At 44.4% G+C, this 13509-nt stretch overlaps 1 protein-coding gene across 2 annotated transcripts in view; it reads left to right on the forward strand.

The window, feature by feature from the left end:
* Positions 1 to 4585: 4585 nt before the first annotated feature.
* Positions 4586 to 13509, forward strand: part of jph3b (junctophilin 3b) — a 55907-nt gene continuing 46983 nt past the window's right edge. Inside the window, exon 1 of one of the 2 annotated variants that reach the window (XM_086073079.1) lies at positions 4586 to 6217. In XM_086073079.1, coding sequence (XP_085929205.1) covers positions 5836 to 6217 — 382 coding nt within the window. In that variant the 5' untranslated portion in view covers positions 4586 to 5835. The remainder of the gene's footprint in view (positions 6218 to 13509) is intronic. The other variant, XM_086073078.1, reaches the window with a different exon arrangement.

The following is a 13509-nucleotide window of genomic DNA, read 5'->3' on the forward strand; positions in this document are numbered from 1 at the left end:
AAAATCGATTCGATATTTTTTTTTCTTTCTTTTTTTCTTTTAAAGAGCTCAGTATTGTTCATTCGGTAATGTCATCATCATTGCTTTTTTTTTTTTTTTGTATGTGGGTGAGTATTCGTCACCAAAAACCTATTTAAAAAATCCCATACCGTTCACCTAAACCAAACACCGCCGTCAGGAGACTCAAGGAAGGACCAAAGAAAACAAAAGAAAGTAAAATCCAGCACCGACCAGACACCACCCACCGGGCCACTAACCAGAGTTCTTCACCAACCCCAGAAACATCTAAATTCCAACAAATCAGGGAGACCTCAAGAGACCAAAGGAGAGACTGAGGAAAGGAAGGAAGGACAAACGAAGCGGAGTGAGAGCCACAGACACCAGCCTCCACCGATTCAATGACCTGAGGAAGAAGCAGATTGTGTCTGAGTTTCGATAGATGCTGGTGTGGTGGATCTGGCATGCATGAAAATCTCCACCAAAGAGGGGAGCCGTCGACCCCTGCCGGGACAGAGCAAGCGCAACACCTCAGGGCCCCCCAGGCCACGGCAGCGCCAAGGGACAACCCCCGGGACCCGCAGGGGCCACCGGCCGGAGAGCAAACCCAGGAGCAGGAGCGCCTCCCACCCCAACACGGCCCGCGCCCCCAACCCAACGCAGCAGGACGGGGCACTGCAGGCCCGCTAGGCACCCCACCGGTCCACATCCCCCGCTCCCCCCGCCCCCCATCCACCCCCGCCATCCACCCCAACCCAACCCAGCCCCAGCCGCCCCCTCCCCCGACCCCAACCAGCAGCCCTCCATCCCCCGGGGACCCCCCCCGCACCCAGGCATCGGCGCCGAAGAGGGGCCAGACAGCGAAGCGGAGAGGGCACCCGCGCCCACCCCACCACCCGCCGCGTGGAGGGACGGAACACCGGGGGCAGAAGGGGAGATGGGGGCACCGGAGGACGGCCGGCACCCCCAAACCCCAGGCCCAGCGGGGAAAGGCCCCGGCCATCACTCCAGCGTTCTTAGTGAAGGCTAACCCCTGTTACTGAGTTCGCCAGCTCGCCGACTGGCAAACTCTACCCCTAAATCTTGAATGTGAGCCCACCCAGTGTATATACAAGTGTGTGTGTGTGTGTGTGTGTGTTTTTTCCTCTTTTAAACCCAGCCCCAAGAAATGGCAAAGGTTTCTGTTCATGCTGTACATGTTGGGGTTCATCTCTTCATTATAATATATTTTATAATAAAAGGAACTCGCCTACCAGAAATATGTTCCACTATTGTGGAAAGAATGTCAAAAAAGAGATCTGGGATGCAAAGAAAAGGGTGGATAGGTACTGTAGATTTGTCTTTTGACAATAAGCATTTTTGACAGTTCAGTTATTTGATTAACGGACATCTCAAAATGTGTCACCATTGTCGTTTTTATGCAAGAATATTCAACCCCATATGTGTGAGGAAAGATGATCCTTTTGGTGAAATATATTTTTACATTTGAATAAATAAAATCTCACCTGACTGGGAGGACCAAGTTCACATTTCAATATCACAACTCGCTTGTTTTTCAACACTTCATCTTACATCCCTTTCACTTCATTGCAAGTAAGCAATGTTGCAGTCAGTGAATCAAGCACAAGTGGGAGACAGGAGCGGCGAGCAGCGGAAAGATGACATGAGGAAGATAGCAAGATGGAAGGAGTAGGTGGTGAGGACAAAGTGCGCCACGTGTCAGAGGAGGCATCAATCTGGTTGAGCAGCAGTCTATCCCACTCTGACCTATTTTATTCTCCATCGGCATGCTGAATGAGGGATGAGAAAAGGCTGATGAATAATAGAGGAGAGATGGATGAGAATGAGGCTCTCTTCCAATCCCCCTCCTTTATAGCCCCTGTTCTTCCCACTCCTGTGATCCACTACCCCCCCCCCCCCACGCTTTTTTTTTATTTTAACTCTGGGACAAGAAAAGGTTTTTTTTTATAAATAACCAATTATTTTCTTTTCAGGGTGCAGCGCTGACTTAGGGGGAGACGTAGTATTCGTCAGAGATGTACACACGCGCGCGCACACACACAAACCTAACCGAAGTTTCTTGACATCTTGCGATGTTAAAAAATGTAGGCTACATAGTGGAGATGTACTCAAAGCTATTTTTGCAAACATTCTTTGAATAAATGGTCTTTTGGCAGACAATATGACACCAGCTTGTTTGGGTTTCGGCTGGTAAACATTTGTAGGTTATAGGTTTGTGACCTGCTGATACACAGATAACTAAATCTTTGGTTACTTGATCTGGCCGAGCTAAGATCCAAGATTGATAATTACCCACATGGAAAAAATATATTGAATATACGTTGGGACCTAAAGTACAAAGTATACAGAAAGCGCAAGGTTGATAAAACGTCAACGAGTCAACGTTTGCTTTTTAACCATAAATCAAACATTATCAATGTTGATTCAACCATCTATCTAAATTGGAGTTAACATGTACATTTTAAATTAATATAAAACATTTTCTTAAAGGATACTTGACTCATTTAACCATGTTCAGCAGCAAGAGGTTAATATTTTGTCTTTAATTAGATAACTTTAAAAACACATTCCGCGTGTCCAAATTCACAAGGCCGAATTTGTCGGCTGCATGACGTCAACCCCAGCGCGTCTCGACAGCACGCACGGATTTACACACGAATGGAGTAATGGCCTGTTGGTCAACGTTCTACCGACAAGCAGTGTTGACAATCCATTTATATGTATAAAAAAAAAAATCAATAAATCCGTGCGTTCTGTAGAGTCGCGCTGGGAGTGACGTCATGCAGCCGACAAATTCGGCCAGCCTTGTGAATTTGGAAACAACCTTTTTTCTGGGGTGTAGATTCATTAAGAAGTAACATTAGCTATTGTTGCCATCCCTGTTAAATTGGGCCTACAGTAGTTGCATGCCATTTTGGATTCCTTGAACACAAGGTTGTTACCAAAATAAAACCAGATCAATTAAAGACTTGATGTTGATGAACATTATCAGCGAGGCCCAATTGGCTCAAATTTTATGCATGCCTTCACATGCATTGCTAATGATGCTCGTCCCGATGCCATTGTGCCCCCTCCCATCCCTCTCTCCACCCACCCACACATCTCTATTCTTTCCACCAGCGTGTTTAGAGGCCTTAACCTTAATCCCTAACCTTGCTGTGATTTTATTACCGTAATCTGGCCCGGAATGGGTTTAGCACTCCAAGACGCTGGCAGACAGAAGGGCAAGGACAACGTCAGAAGGACTGTTGAGAGAGGAAGAGTTGTACTTGGGGAGCTAATCCTTATTGAAGGGCATACATCGTTCGTATTTCTGCATGCTTTAATTTACTCATATCTTGGCAAACATAATTAGTGAAATGCCCATGAGCAAAGCACTTCAATAATTAAACTTTGATGAAACAGACAGACCCCTCCGCGATAGAAGGGTTTCTGTGTCCCAATGATCATAGGAGCTATATGTTGCCTGAGGATTTCTGCCACTTGCAGGGTCACTCATAGCAAACAGGTCCTGGGTGAGGGATCACGGATGACGAGTGCAATAAATGGACAGATGTTTCTCTTTACGGATGCGGGCTACCGGGCCAAGCCTGCAGGTGGGGCTCAGTGATGAGCGCCTGGTGGCTGGGCGTGCACCCATGGGGCCCGGTGGGGCAACGTGGGTCCCCCTTCCCATGGGCTCACCACCTGTAGAAGGGGCCAAAGGTGTCGGGTGCATAGGGAGCTGGGCGGCAGCCAAGGGCGGGGACCTTGGCGATCCGATCCCTGGCTACAGAAGCTAGCTAGCTCTTGGGACATGGAATGTCATCTCTCTGGCGGGGAGGGAGCCTGAGCAGGCATGTGAGGCCGAGAAGTTCCGACACTAATGATGATGCTTAGATTTTCATACTCCTGAGCGCTCACCAAGGCCAGCCCACCCGGCGGAGTAGCCCCCGCTAGCCGCATCCCGGAACCATGTTCACCAACCCCATTGTAACTATTTACAGCAGATGCATTGCAGCCACAATACAACCTTATCACGACAGGGTCCACCCCGGTAGACAAGAGGGTAGCCTCCCACTGCCTTTGGGTGGGGGACATTGAGTCTGAGTGGACCATGTTCAGCCTCTCCAATGTCGTGGCGGCAATCCTCGAACCTGCACCAGCGGTAAGGGATGCCGTCAAACTGAAGAAGGAGTCCAACCGGGCCATTTATTCCTGCTGAAATGGTTCTTCATTTTTACGTTAAGTATCTTTGAGCACCTAAAACAATTGAGTTTATTGCAGTGCTGGAACCATCGTCATTATGAGTCACGATACAGGTTTGAGGTATGATACAGAATAAAAGAGTGTTGAAAAGCTACAAGTGACTTGAGTGAAGATTTGAGTGAGTGCGTGTGTCGCTTTAAAAGCTGGAGCGTGCTTCCGAGCAGCAGGAGGCGGGAGCGAGTGGTGTTGGCTGCCTGCATTGGAACAGTCCTCTGTAATGAGCAGATTTTCTCGGAGAGAGAGCGAGCGAGCGAGAGAGAGAGAGAGAGAGAGAGAGAGAGAGAGAGAGAGAGAGAGAGAGAGAGAGAGAGAGAGAGAGAGAGAGAGAGAGAGAGAGAGAGAGGATAAGAAGGAATTGTGGGAGCAAGACAAGCAGGTTATGCGTCAGCCGCTTCTCCACGGGGAAACGTGGAGATGAGCAGGAGATGCGAAAGAGCGCCGAAGAGAGCAAAATAAGATCATATAGATGGATATTATCTCATCAAGCAGGCCCGCTGAAGGCAACCCACGCAGAGGATAAACCACTTATGGACGCAGTGGATTAAAGACCTGCAGACAGACTGAGACGAAAGCCGCAGGAGCAACACGGGCGGAGATATTCATCTATTCATTTATTTATCTTCATTGTGTGTGCGTGGGTGTGTAGAAGGGGGAGACTGCATTGCTGTTTGCTGGCACTCGATGGGCAGACGAAATTGATTAATTGATGTTTGTCCCTGATTTTTTCACCTTTCAAAGTATCTGTGAGCTCCCCGGTTCTTCGTGTAAGCCAAAAGTGTGCTACAGACTGACTTAGTTGTGTGGTTTTACGATGCCAACCTTATGCTCGATCACCAAGAGCGGAGTTGAAGACCAACATCACCGTCCGAGGAAGGAAGTGCTTTTTTGATCGATCCGACAGCATGACACATACCTGTGCAGTTGGGGTCTTGGTCCTGATTGTGGAAGCCTAAGCGTGGATGTTTGATGAGCTGCCATTGGGGAGACTTCTGTGCTCCACGCGCAACAGAGGAGGAGGAGGAAGAGGCGGCATAGTCACATAGGAGGCGCCTGAAAGCAGGAAAGGAGGCGAGTGAGCGTTGTGGACCGCGTAGGCCGGCCCATGGCGGACTGCTGGAGCTTTCTCGCGCTTTTATCTCCTGCTGAGAGTGTATAATGGCAGCGATGGGACCAGAGTACTCCTCTCTCATGTCTGTCAGGAGTCTGCAAGTTGTGAGTTGGTGCTCCCAAAAAGCCAGCGGGAGGATGGTGTGAACTATCTACCAGGAGATCCCCGCCGCCGCCGCCGCCGCCGCCGCCGCCGCCGCGCAGGGCCGCCTTGATTCTTCTTCCTCGGTTTGTAAAGCGTACTGCAACTGAGGCCTGTGTTGAACTGAGTGGGAGTTCGCTCACTCCCGCTCACTCCTTCCTCTTCTTCTCCTCCTCATCTGACCTCCACCTCGGACCTCAGCTCCATGGACTGATCCCATTAGCACCAAACTGTCCTCCTTTCTTCTACCTCTCTTTTCTTTTTCTTTTCTTTTTCTTTTTGCCGAGGCTTCAGGTGAATTGCCGAGACCTGTTTCATGCATGTCCACTGGAGGCAGATTCAACTTTGACGATGGGGGGTCATACTGCGGTGGGTGGGAGGAGGGCAAGGCGCACGGCCACGGGATATGCACGGGACCCAAGGGCCAGGGCGAGTACTGTGGGTCGTGGGCCCACGGCTTCGAGCTGCTGGGCGTCTACACTTGGCCCAGCGGGAATACTTACCAGGGCACGTGGGCGCAGGGCAAGAGACACGGCGTGGGGGTCGAGAACAAGGGGAGATGGGTCTACAAGGGGGAATGGACGCACGGCTTTAAGGGACGCTACGGCCTTCGGGAGAGCACCGGGATGAGCGGGAAGTACGAGGGAACGTGGAACAATGGGCTGCAAGACGGATACGGCACTGAGACGTACTCGGATGGAGGTAAGACGGGCAGGACTTTTGTGTTGTGTGTGAAGGGAACAAAATGTGAATGCAGGTCAAAGGGCAAAAGGGGATTCAGTAAACTGTAACCGAAAAATGATTGACAGCAGGTGACAGAAAGGTTCAAGATGTACAATGGTGGGAAGTTATTAAGAGGTCACACATACATTCAGAAGTTGCTTGAGCTCTCTTTTCTATTCCGGTAGTACTTTTCTAATTGGACTTGACACATTTGTAAAGATAGCAAATCAAAGTATTGGAGCCTGATAAGCAAAATGTTAAAACGCTACGGGTGCACCGATCCCAATGTTCTGGCTGATCACCTAGTCAGCTCACAGCAGAAGAGGACAGTGGCTGAACACTGCCAATGTGCCCAACACAGTCCCATTTGTTGCATACTTCAAATTGTATTCATTTTTTTTATGCACTTGTCCTAAATTAGGGTCACATGTGAGCTGGAGCTTGTCCTACCTGACTTTGGTCGGCAGCCAATCACTGGGCATTGTAGACAAACACTCTATTAGCAATTAAGAATCTTCAATTAACCCCAATTCAACTGTTGGCGAACATCTGTCAAACGTCTAACAAGAAATAAACATTTGCTATGATCGCAAACATTGGCCCCTCAGTGGGATTTGGGCTTTAAAAACGTTCCTGTTTTCGTTGAAAGTGCTTTTTAGGCTATGGTATGAGGACACACTTTAGTTAGTTGTATACAGTTCAGGCCGGAGAAGTGAAAGAGGTGAAAGAGTGATACAAGTCAGAGGTCAAACTCAAAAAAGGCTTCAAAGTCTCAAGACAGCAAAGTTACTAAAATAAACTGAATTTCATTAAGTCACAGAAAAACTGACAATTTTTGCAATGTTCTCCCTCGCCTTTCTTTACTTTTTGGATGCATCTCATTGTTTACACTTCTACAAAATTCCCATTTACAAAGTATTTGGGCTCTCAGAATGAATATTGACAATTAATGACTTCCTATTCTATTTAAAAAGATCTGTACAGCCATCGAGGCAGCAGAATGACAGTTTGCCAGAATGATGTAACTTTGCATGCTAACACTTTGATGAGTTATTAACATTGTTTTTTAGTTTTAAATTATATTTTAGCCGTTTATAATTTAGTTAACTCAGTATGGCTGTATGAATAGACCTATATTCTTATCTGTGTTACTTTCATGAGAAAGAGCAACGGGTCTGTCTATTCATTCGTAATCTAAAAGGGAGGTTTCCGGGGATTTTGCTGTGTCACCAAGGGAGTCAGGCTTATTATTATTGTATTCTTTTAATCTGATTTATACCCATGGGAACGGATTCTCTTATATTCAGTTGTAACCAGGTGTGTTGTGGGCTGACCTTTTTTTGAACCCTTTTTGTGAATAAATAACGATGTGAGCTGGAGAGAGGGAGCCACATTTGAACAGAGACATCGCTTGGATGATTTGTCTGATGTGGACCAGAAGCTTCTGGTAATTAAAACCTTTGCAAAGGAACTCCTTCAACAGAATCTCACCATTCAGTTAATTGAACACGCAAAGAGTACAATACTTAATATTGTCTACTCTAACAACTTCCACCGACGTAGACTACTGATGCTAACATGTTAACGGTAAAGAACTGTTTCAAACGTGTGGTGCTGTTAAATGTAGTACAGTAAGAGAGGCGATGACTGATCGAGAAATTAGCCTACTGCTTGTACTTGTGAGTTTTATGTATACATTACAGTATATGACTACAAAACACCCAAGCAGCAATGTTGTTTGTGTAGAATAAATACTAGCTAGCTAGCTAGCTAGCTAGATAGATAGATATTTTATTAATCCACAAGGGAAATTCACTGTTCCAACAAGTCTCCGCAATAAAAACAACATAAGTCAAGGCAAATAATAATATATAGTAATAATATTAAGGATATAACATGTTAGTCATAGTAGCCTATTATACAAGTTTATTTTTTAAATTATTTTTTTTAAGTCAAAATTCTAGTGCAGTCGGAAGATCCAGAAACATATGGGAATTAGTAGCCTATAAAAACATAATAAGTTATAAAAAAACATATATATTAGGGTAAAAAATGAGATACGTTGGGGCAGCGTTTCACCATTAATTCAATAAGACCTCAACTATCCTAAAGCACATTAAAACACAAATCAATTGGGCATGATCGTTTGACATCATCAATGTCATGAAATCCTTTTGAGTAAATAGGCTCACTATCAGTGACTGTTGTACATTTTTGCACACACACGCATCGTGTATACAAAGTCTCGCACACGTAAACTTGCCGATGTGTTTGCAACCAAAGCAAAAGCGCTGACAGTAATATGCATGCAGTCGAGTTACATAAGTCTACTATGAGCACCAGGCTGTTCCAGGACAATACTGCTCTGGACCACACACAAACACACGCACGCATACACACTCCATTGCAGGCGGCGCGATGATATCTACGGATGAGATTACTTTGAAGAGTTTCATCAGGGCAGAGATAGCTTGACATCCAGACAGACAGATGCCTTAGAGGAGACAATGTAAAGGATAGCTGGATGGACAGCTGTACACTTGCATGAATCACTCATATGACATAAAGATGCCTGTCCGGATGATCATTGTCATAAGAAGTACACTACATCTGATATGAAGCAGCTCTCCTCTCCTCTTGTTGCTGTTTGGCTTTCTGCTCCGCTCCTACGTTTGTCCTCCTCCCACCTTTCTCTTTCCTCCCGCATCCCACTGCATTTCCACTCAGCTACTCTACAGTACAGTGGGTTTCCATAGCAACGCACACCGATGTGCAGCAGGTCAGCGTGTCACCAGAGACTCTGTACCTTGCCGCTATTGGCCACTCGGGGGGCTGTACAAGGCTCTGATTGGCTGACTTGGCCTTCCGGGCTAATGGTGTTTACAGAGATGAGGAGCTAAGCTGACTGATTACAAACCACATTCACACATAGACGCACGCACGCACATGCACACACACGCAATGAGGAAAAGAGCAATAGAGGCAGATTTGTCACTGTGTTACGCAGACGTAACAGACAGAGATTACAGTAGTCAGTTGCTCTGTCTGACGGCTTAATACGACACAGCCGCAGCAAATAGCCGTTTTCTTCTATTATGGAGCCTCAAACAAGCGAAACAAAAACAAACAGGCAGAAATCGCAACGTTAACACTCCTTGTACGCAATAACTTCTGTAGAGTACAGTTGACTCCATAACAGAGTCTAATTTTGTTGATGAAAAATTTTCGTCATATTTTTCGAAAACTAAAATAGAAGCCATTCATCGAGACTGTAATGATAACTAAGATTGACTGACAATTTCGTCAATGACTAAAATGAAAATTAAAAAAAACACGGTGACGAAAATTCACACAATCCAATCAGAAGGAATCAAACGCGGGTGGGGGAAAAGAACCACTCAGAACTGTTCAGTGTTCACTGCACTTTATTTAATGTTCAAACATGTTTACATTCATTGTGCAGCTGTAAGATTTTTTTAATTTATTTTATTTAGGTGAAAACTAATATATTATTGTCAGTTCAACATGTTTCATTGAAACAATAAAGACACCGTTGTATTAAATGTGTCTTGCGTGTTAAACTACAGTTACAAATAGGTGTGTTATAATTTCCTGTATAAAAATGTATGCTGAAGGAAAATATCGACTAAACTGTCAATTTAGTTGACTAAAATGGCTTTTTTTTCATCGACTCAAATTGGATTAAAACTAAAATACAATGACTAAATTATGACCAAAACTATAATTGATTTTAGCCGAAAGACTACAACTAAAACTAAATAAAAAATTATTGTCAAAATGAACGCTGCTCTAAACAGAGTAAAATCTACACTTGGAAGAGAGTAAACTATTCAGAGTAAATTTTAGTGCGCACGAGAGAATTTGCTAATCTCATGTAAAAAAACTATTAAATAATTTTCAGTGAGAAATTCTAAGTAAATTTTGCAAGGAGAGATTTGGACGACATTTTACTAGTTTATTAAAAAAAAAAGTTACACAAGAGTTGAGGAACAAACTCACAACCTTCATCTATGCCACTCCTACTGTTTGCTTATATCCAAAAGGAGACTTTTTAGTCTTGGAGTTAGGAAGATTCCAGCTGACATGCGAGCAATATACTAACACACAGTAGGACTCCCAACCTGAAGTTGTGGGTTTGTTCCTCAACCCCTTGAGTGACTTATTTTTTTAATTTACTCTCTTCCAAGTGTAAATTTTACTCTGTTTAAAGTGGGACCAAATAGACTCTGTTTAGAGTAATATTTACTGTAGTCCTCGTAGTCTGGCCACTTTTTAACCACAACCCTGAACAGCTTAAACTAGAAATGAGAACTAGGAAATGGATGGATGAATGTTTTTCCACTCTGGGATGATCTTTTTGCTCTTCCATTGGCTTTCACAAAGGTGGACGTTTAAAGATGGACAAACAAACAAAAGAAAGTTGAGTAGTTGAAGTCGATAATTTTGGGAGCAGTGAAGTGAAATTGGACAATTAAACACCTCTTGAAGTGGTTGTCATGCCATGTGTTATACGCTACCACTGGGTCGGCGTACATTTTGCCCCTGGAGTTCAGCTGGTTTGTCCCAGCAAGATGTGAAAGGGAGAGTACGAGCATATCGGTATTTAAGTCAGACTCTCGTCTTTTGTTCACGATTTTGGAGGTCATCACTTACACAAAGTCTATTCAAATGCATAAATCCTCTAGCATGTTACTGAATAGTTTCACGTTTGCACTCCCTGACTTGTTAGATCAGTTGACAGAAATATGCGTGCAAAAAAAAGTACACACAGTGAAAGTAAAAGTGTTACGGTACACTGCTTAAGAGCTATCCTGCAGAGCATGGAGCAGCTTTTGTGAACGGCTGCCAAACATTCAGGGCAGAAAACGTGACATGGAAGACTTGCTCGCTGGCAAAAAGGGATTTATAAATAATGCAGGCAGTCGAATTTTTGGAAAAGCTGTTTTTTTTTATGTGAAAGGAAATGCAGTCAACACATTTGTTAGCCTTTAAAGATGCACACATAACACAAAATATGTTGCTTTTGCAAACAGATGAAACCATAAACATAAAAAAAAAGTTTCCTTGTATTTACAATAATAGATTATGTACGCTGCATATATAATTGTGGTCTTTTTTTAATTTAAATTATATATAATTTTCTCTTGTTCCATAGTGCTGAAGAACAATTGTTTTTTAGGACTGTTTCTCTAGAGAAACCCAATATGTGATGCTGTAAATGCTCACTTCTAATTTTGATTTTACACCGTCACACCAATTGCCTTTCGTAAGAGGATCCTTTGTTGACATTTTTTTTTGCGCATGCACTGGGTGGCTGCGTGGCAGAAAACATGGCGGACTGTATAGAAACGCCATACACGGAGAAAGTTAGCGGGCGAAATCGCCGCTAGTTAAGCACTTTAACGGCCGAAGGTCAGAGGAGGTTCACGGAGAAGCTTAATGTATGTATTGGCGACAAAACTGAAACTATTGAAGGCCCATATGAGACGTGGGATGATGACAAAATTTGGTCCGACCTGTTTACTGGCCACACACCTGCTTTGGGGACATTTACTCTTCTTTAATACAAAGTCCTGTGCAAAGCTGTGTAATTATTCTTCATTGAAGTGTTCTTTGTGGTGCCAAAGGGAGGGAGGGTCTATCGCATTACAATTCATTTTGTGGAAGTACGTCACTCCAAAACCATCCCCCCAACACACTCAACAATCATTAGTTCCACGGGGGAATGATGTCAACAAGCAGCGCACCTTATTCTTTATTTATTTTTGGGAAATGCAGTGACTTTAGTACAGTGACACTTGTCTTGTGATGTGAGAATTTCAATGGCATCTGGTCTCTAGTTAACAACTAAATATCACAGCTTTCACAATTCTTCTTTTCAAATCCAGTCTTGGACAAACAGGCAGTCACGTTACGTAGCGTTAGCAAACTAGCATTGTAGCACCTTTAATACAGCTGTCAGGATAGGACTTAGCAACTATAGGTAATGCGTACACAAGTGAGGTCGGCAGGTACCAAAACACAGATGCAGAATGCAATATTTATTTGGTTAAGATAAACAATATTTGGACAATCAAGTGAAAAACTAGGCACAAAAATATATTTTGTCTCATTTATAGGAATCCATAACACAATTCTGATACTCGTTGCCTTTTGATCCTCCGTTCGTAACGCTGGACGGCTTTTTCTTTAGCCTTCTCATTCACCGATCGATACATTTAACTCTTTGGCCGCCATAAACGTTATAAAACGTTTAGCATAAACCTAGGGAAGGGCGCCGAGGACGTTAAAAGACGTCCCCTATGTTTTTTTTTTTTTTTTTTGAAAACGGGTGCAGGAAAGCCTTGGGCAGCTGTGCTGAAAGTATCAGGCAGATCTGATTAGTAAAAGACTCGTTTTGGCCCCTAGAGGGCAGCGATGACTCTCTTTGCACAAGGTTGGATGGGCCGCCCACCGTGGGCGTCAGTAGAAGACGTGAGGCGGAGCTAGAGTGTTGAGGAGACAATGGCTGATGAAGCCACAATGGCTGACCAAGCAACCGGTTGCAAGCAGCTCACGCTTGAGCATTTTTTTCAAAGACGGAAAGCATCAATCAATACTAAAAAGCGCATTGATGTCGACGATGATGATGACTCCGAGCTTGACGCCAAAGTTGGAAGCCTTGACGCGACTGTTATGATCACGTAGTAAGCCTCACCGGCTAGCGCGGCTAGCGCGGCTACCGCTGCTAATGCCGGAGCTTTCACATGCGGACATTTTGTCGGACAATGAAGAGTACCCCGAGTCCAATGCATATTCATCGGAGGAGCGGGTACAGTCTGATCACGGAGAAGACACTGTTTCTGGACTACGATGCCACCATGAATGGAGTAGATAAAATGGATCAGAACATCTCTTACAACCCGGTGTAGCAACTGAAGGACACGAGGAAGCGAGACGTAACGAAACCGTAGCATGATCCTGATATTAGACTTGATGGCAACACACACTGCAGTATATACTTGCTATTCCCCGGAAAAAACGGCCTGCAAGAAAGTGGAGCACGCGAAGAGGCAATCTGTTGTGCAAATGCTGTTGCGTCTTCTTGCACGCAGGAGAGTGTTACAACAAGAAAAACTGTCGTTGAAACATCCACATATTTGTAAATAGTACCACAGTTGCACACATTTGTAAATAGTTTGCCAGATTGTTGTCAAATTGTTACACTGTTGAATGTAAATAAACGTATTTTGCTATCAAAAAACACTTTT

Source organism: Leptonotus elevatus, chromosome 4 (genome assembly GCF_054856555.1).
Source record: "Leptonotus elevatus isolate MCC_2025b chromosome 4, RoL_Lele_1.0, whole genome shotgun sequence".
NCBI lineage: Eukaryota > Metazoa > Chordata > Actinopteri > Syngnathiformes > Syngnathidae > Leptonotus > Leptonotus elevatus.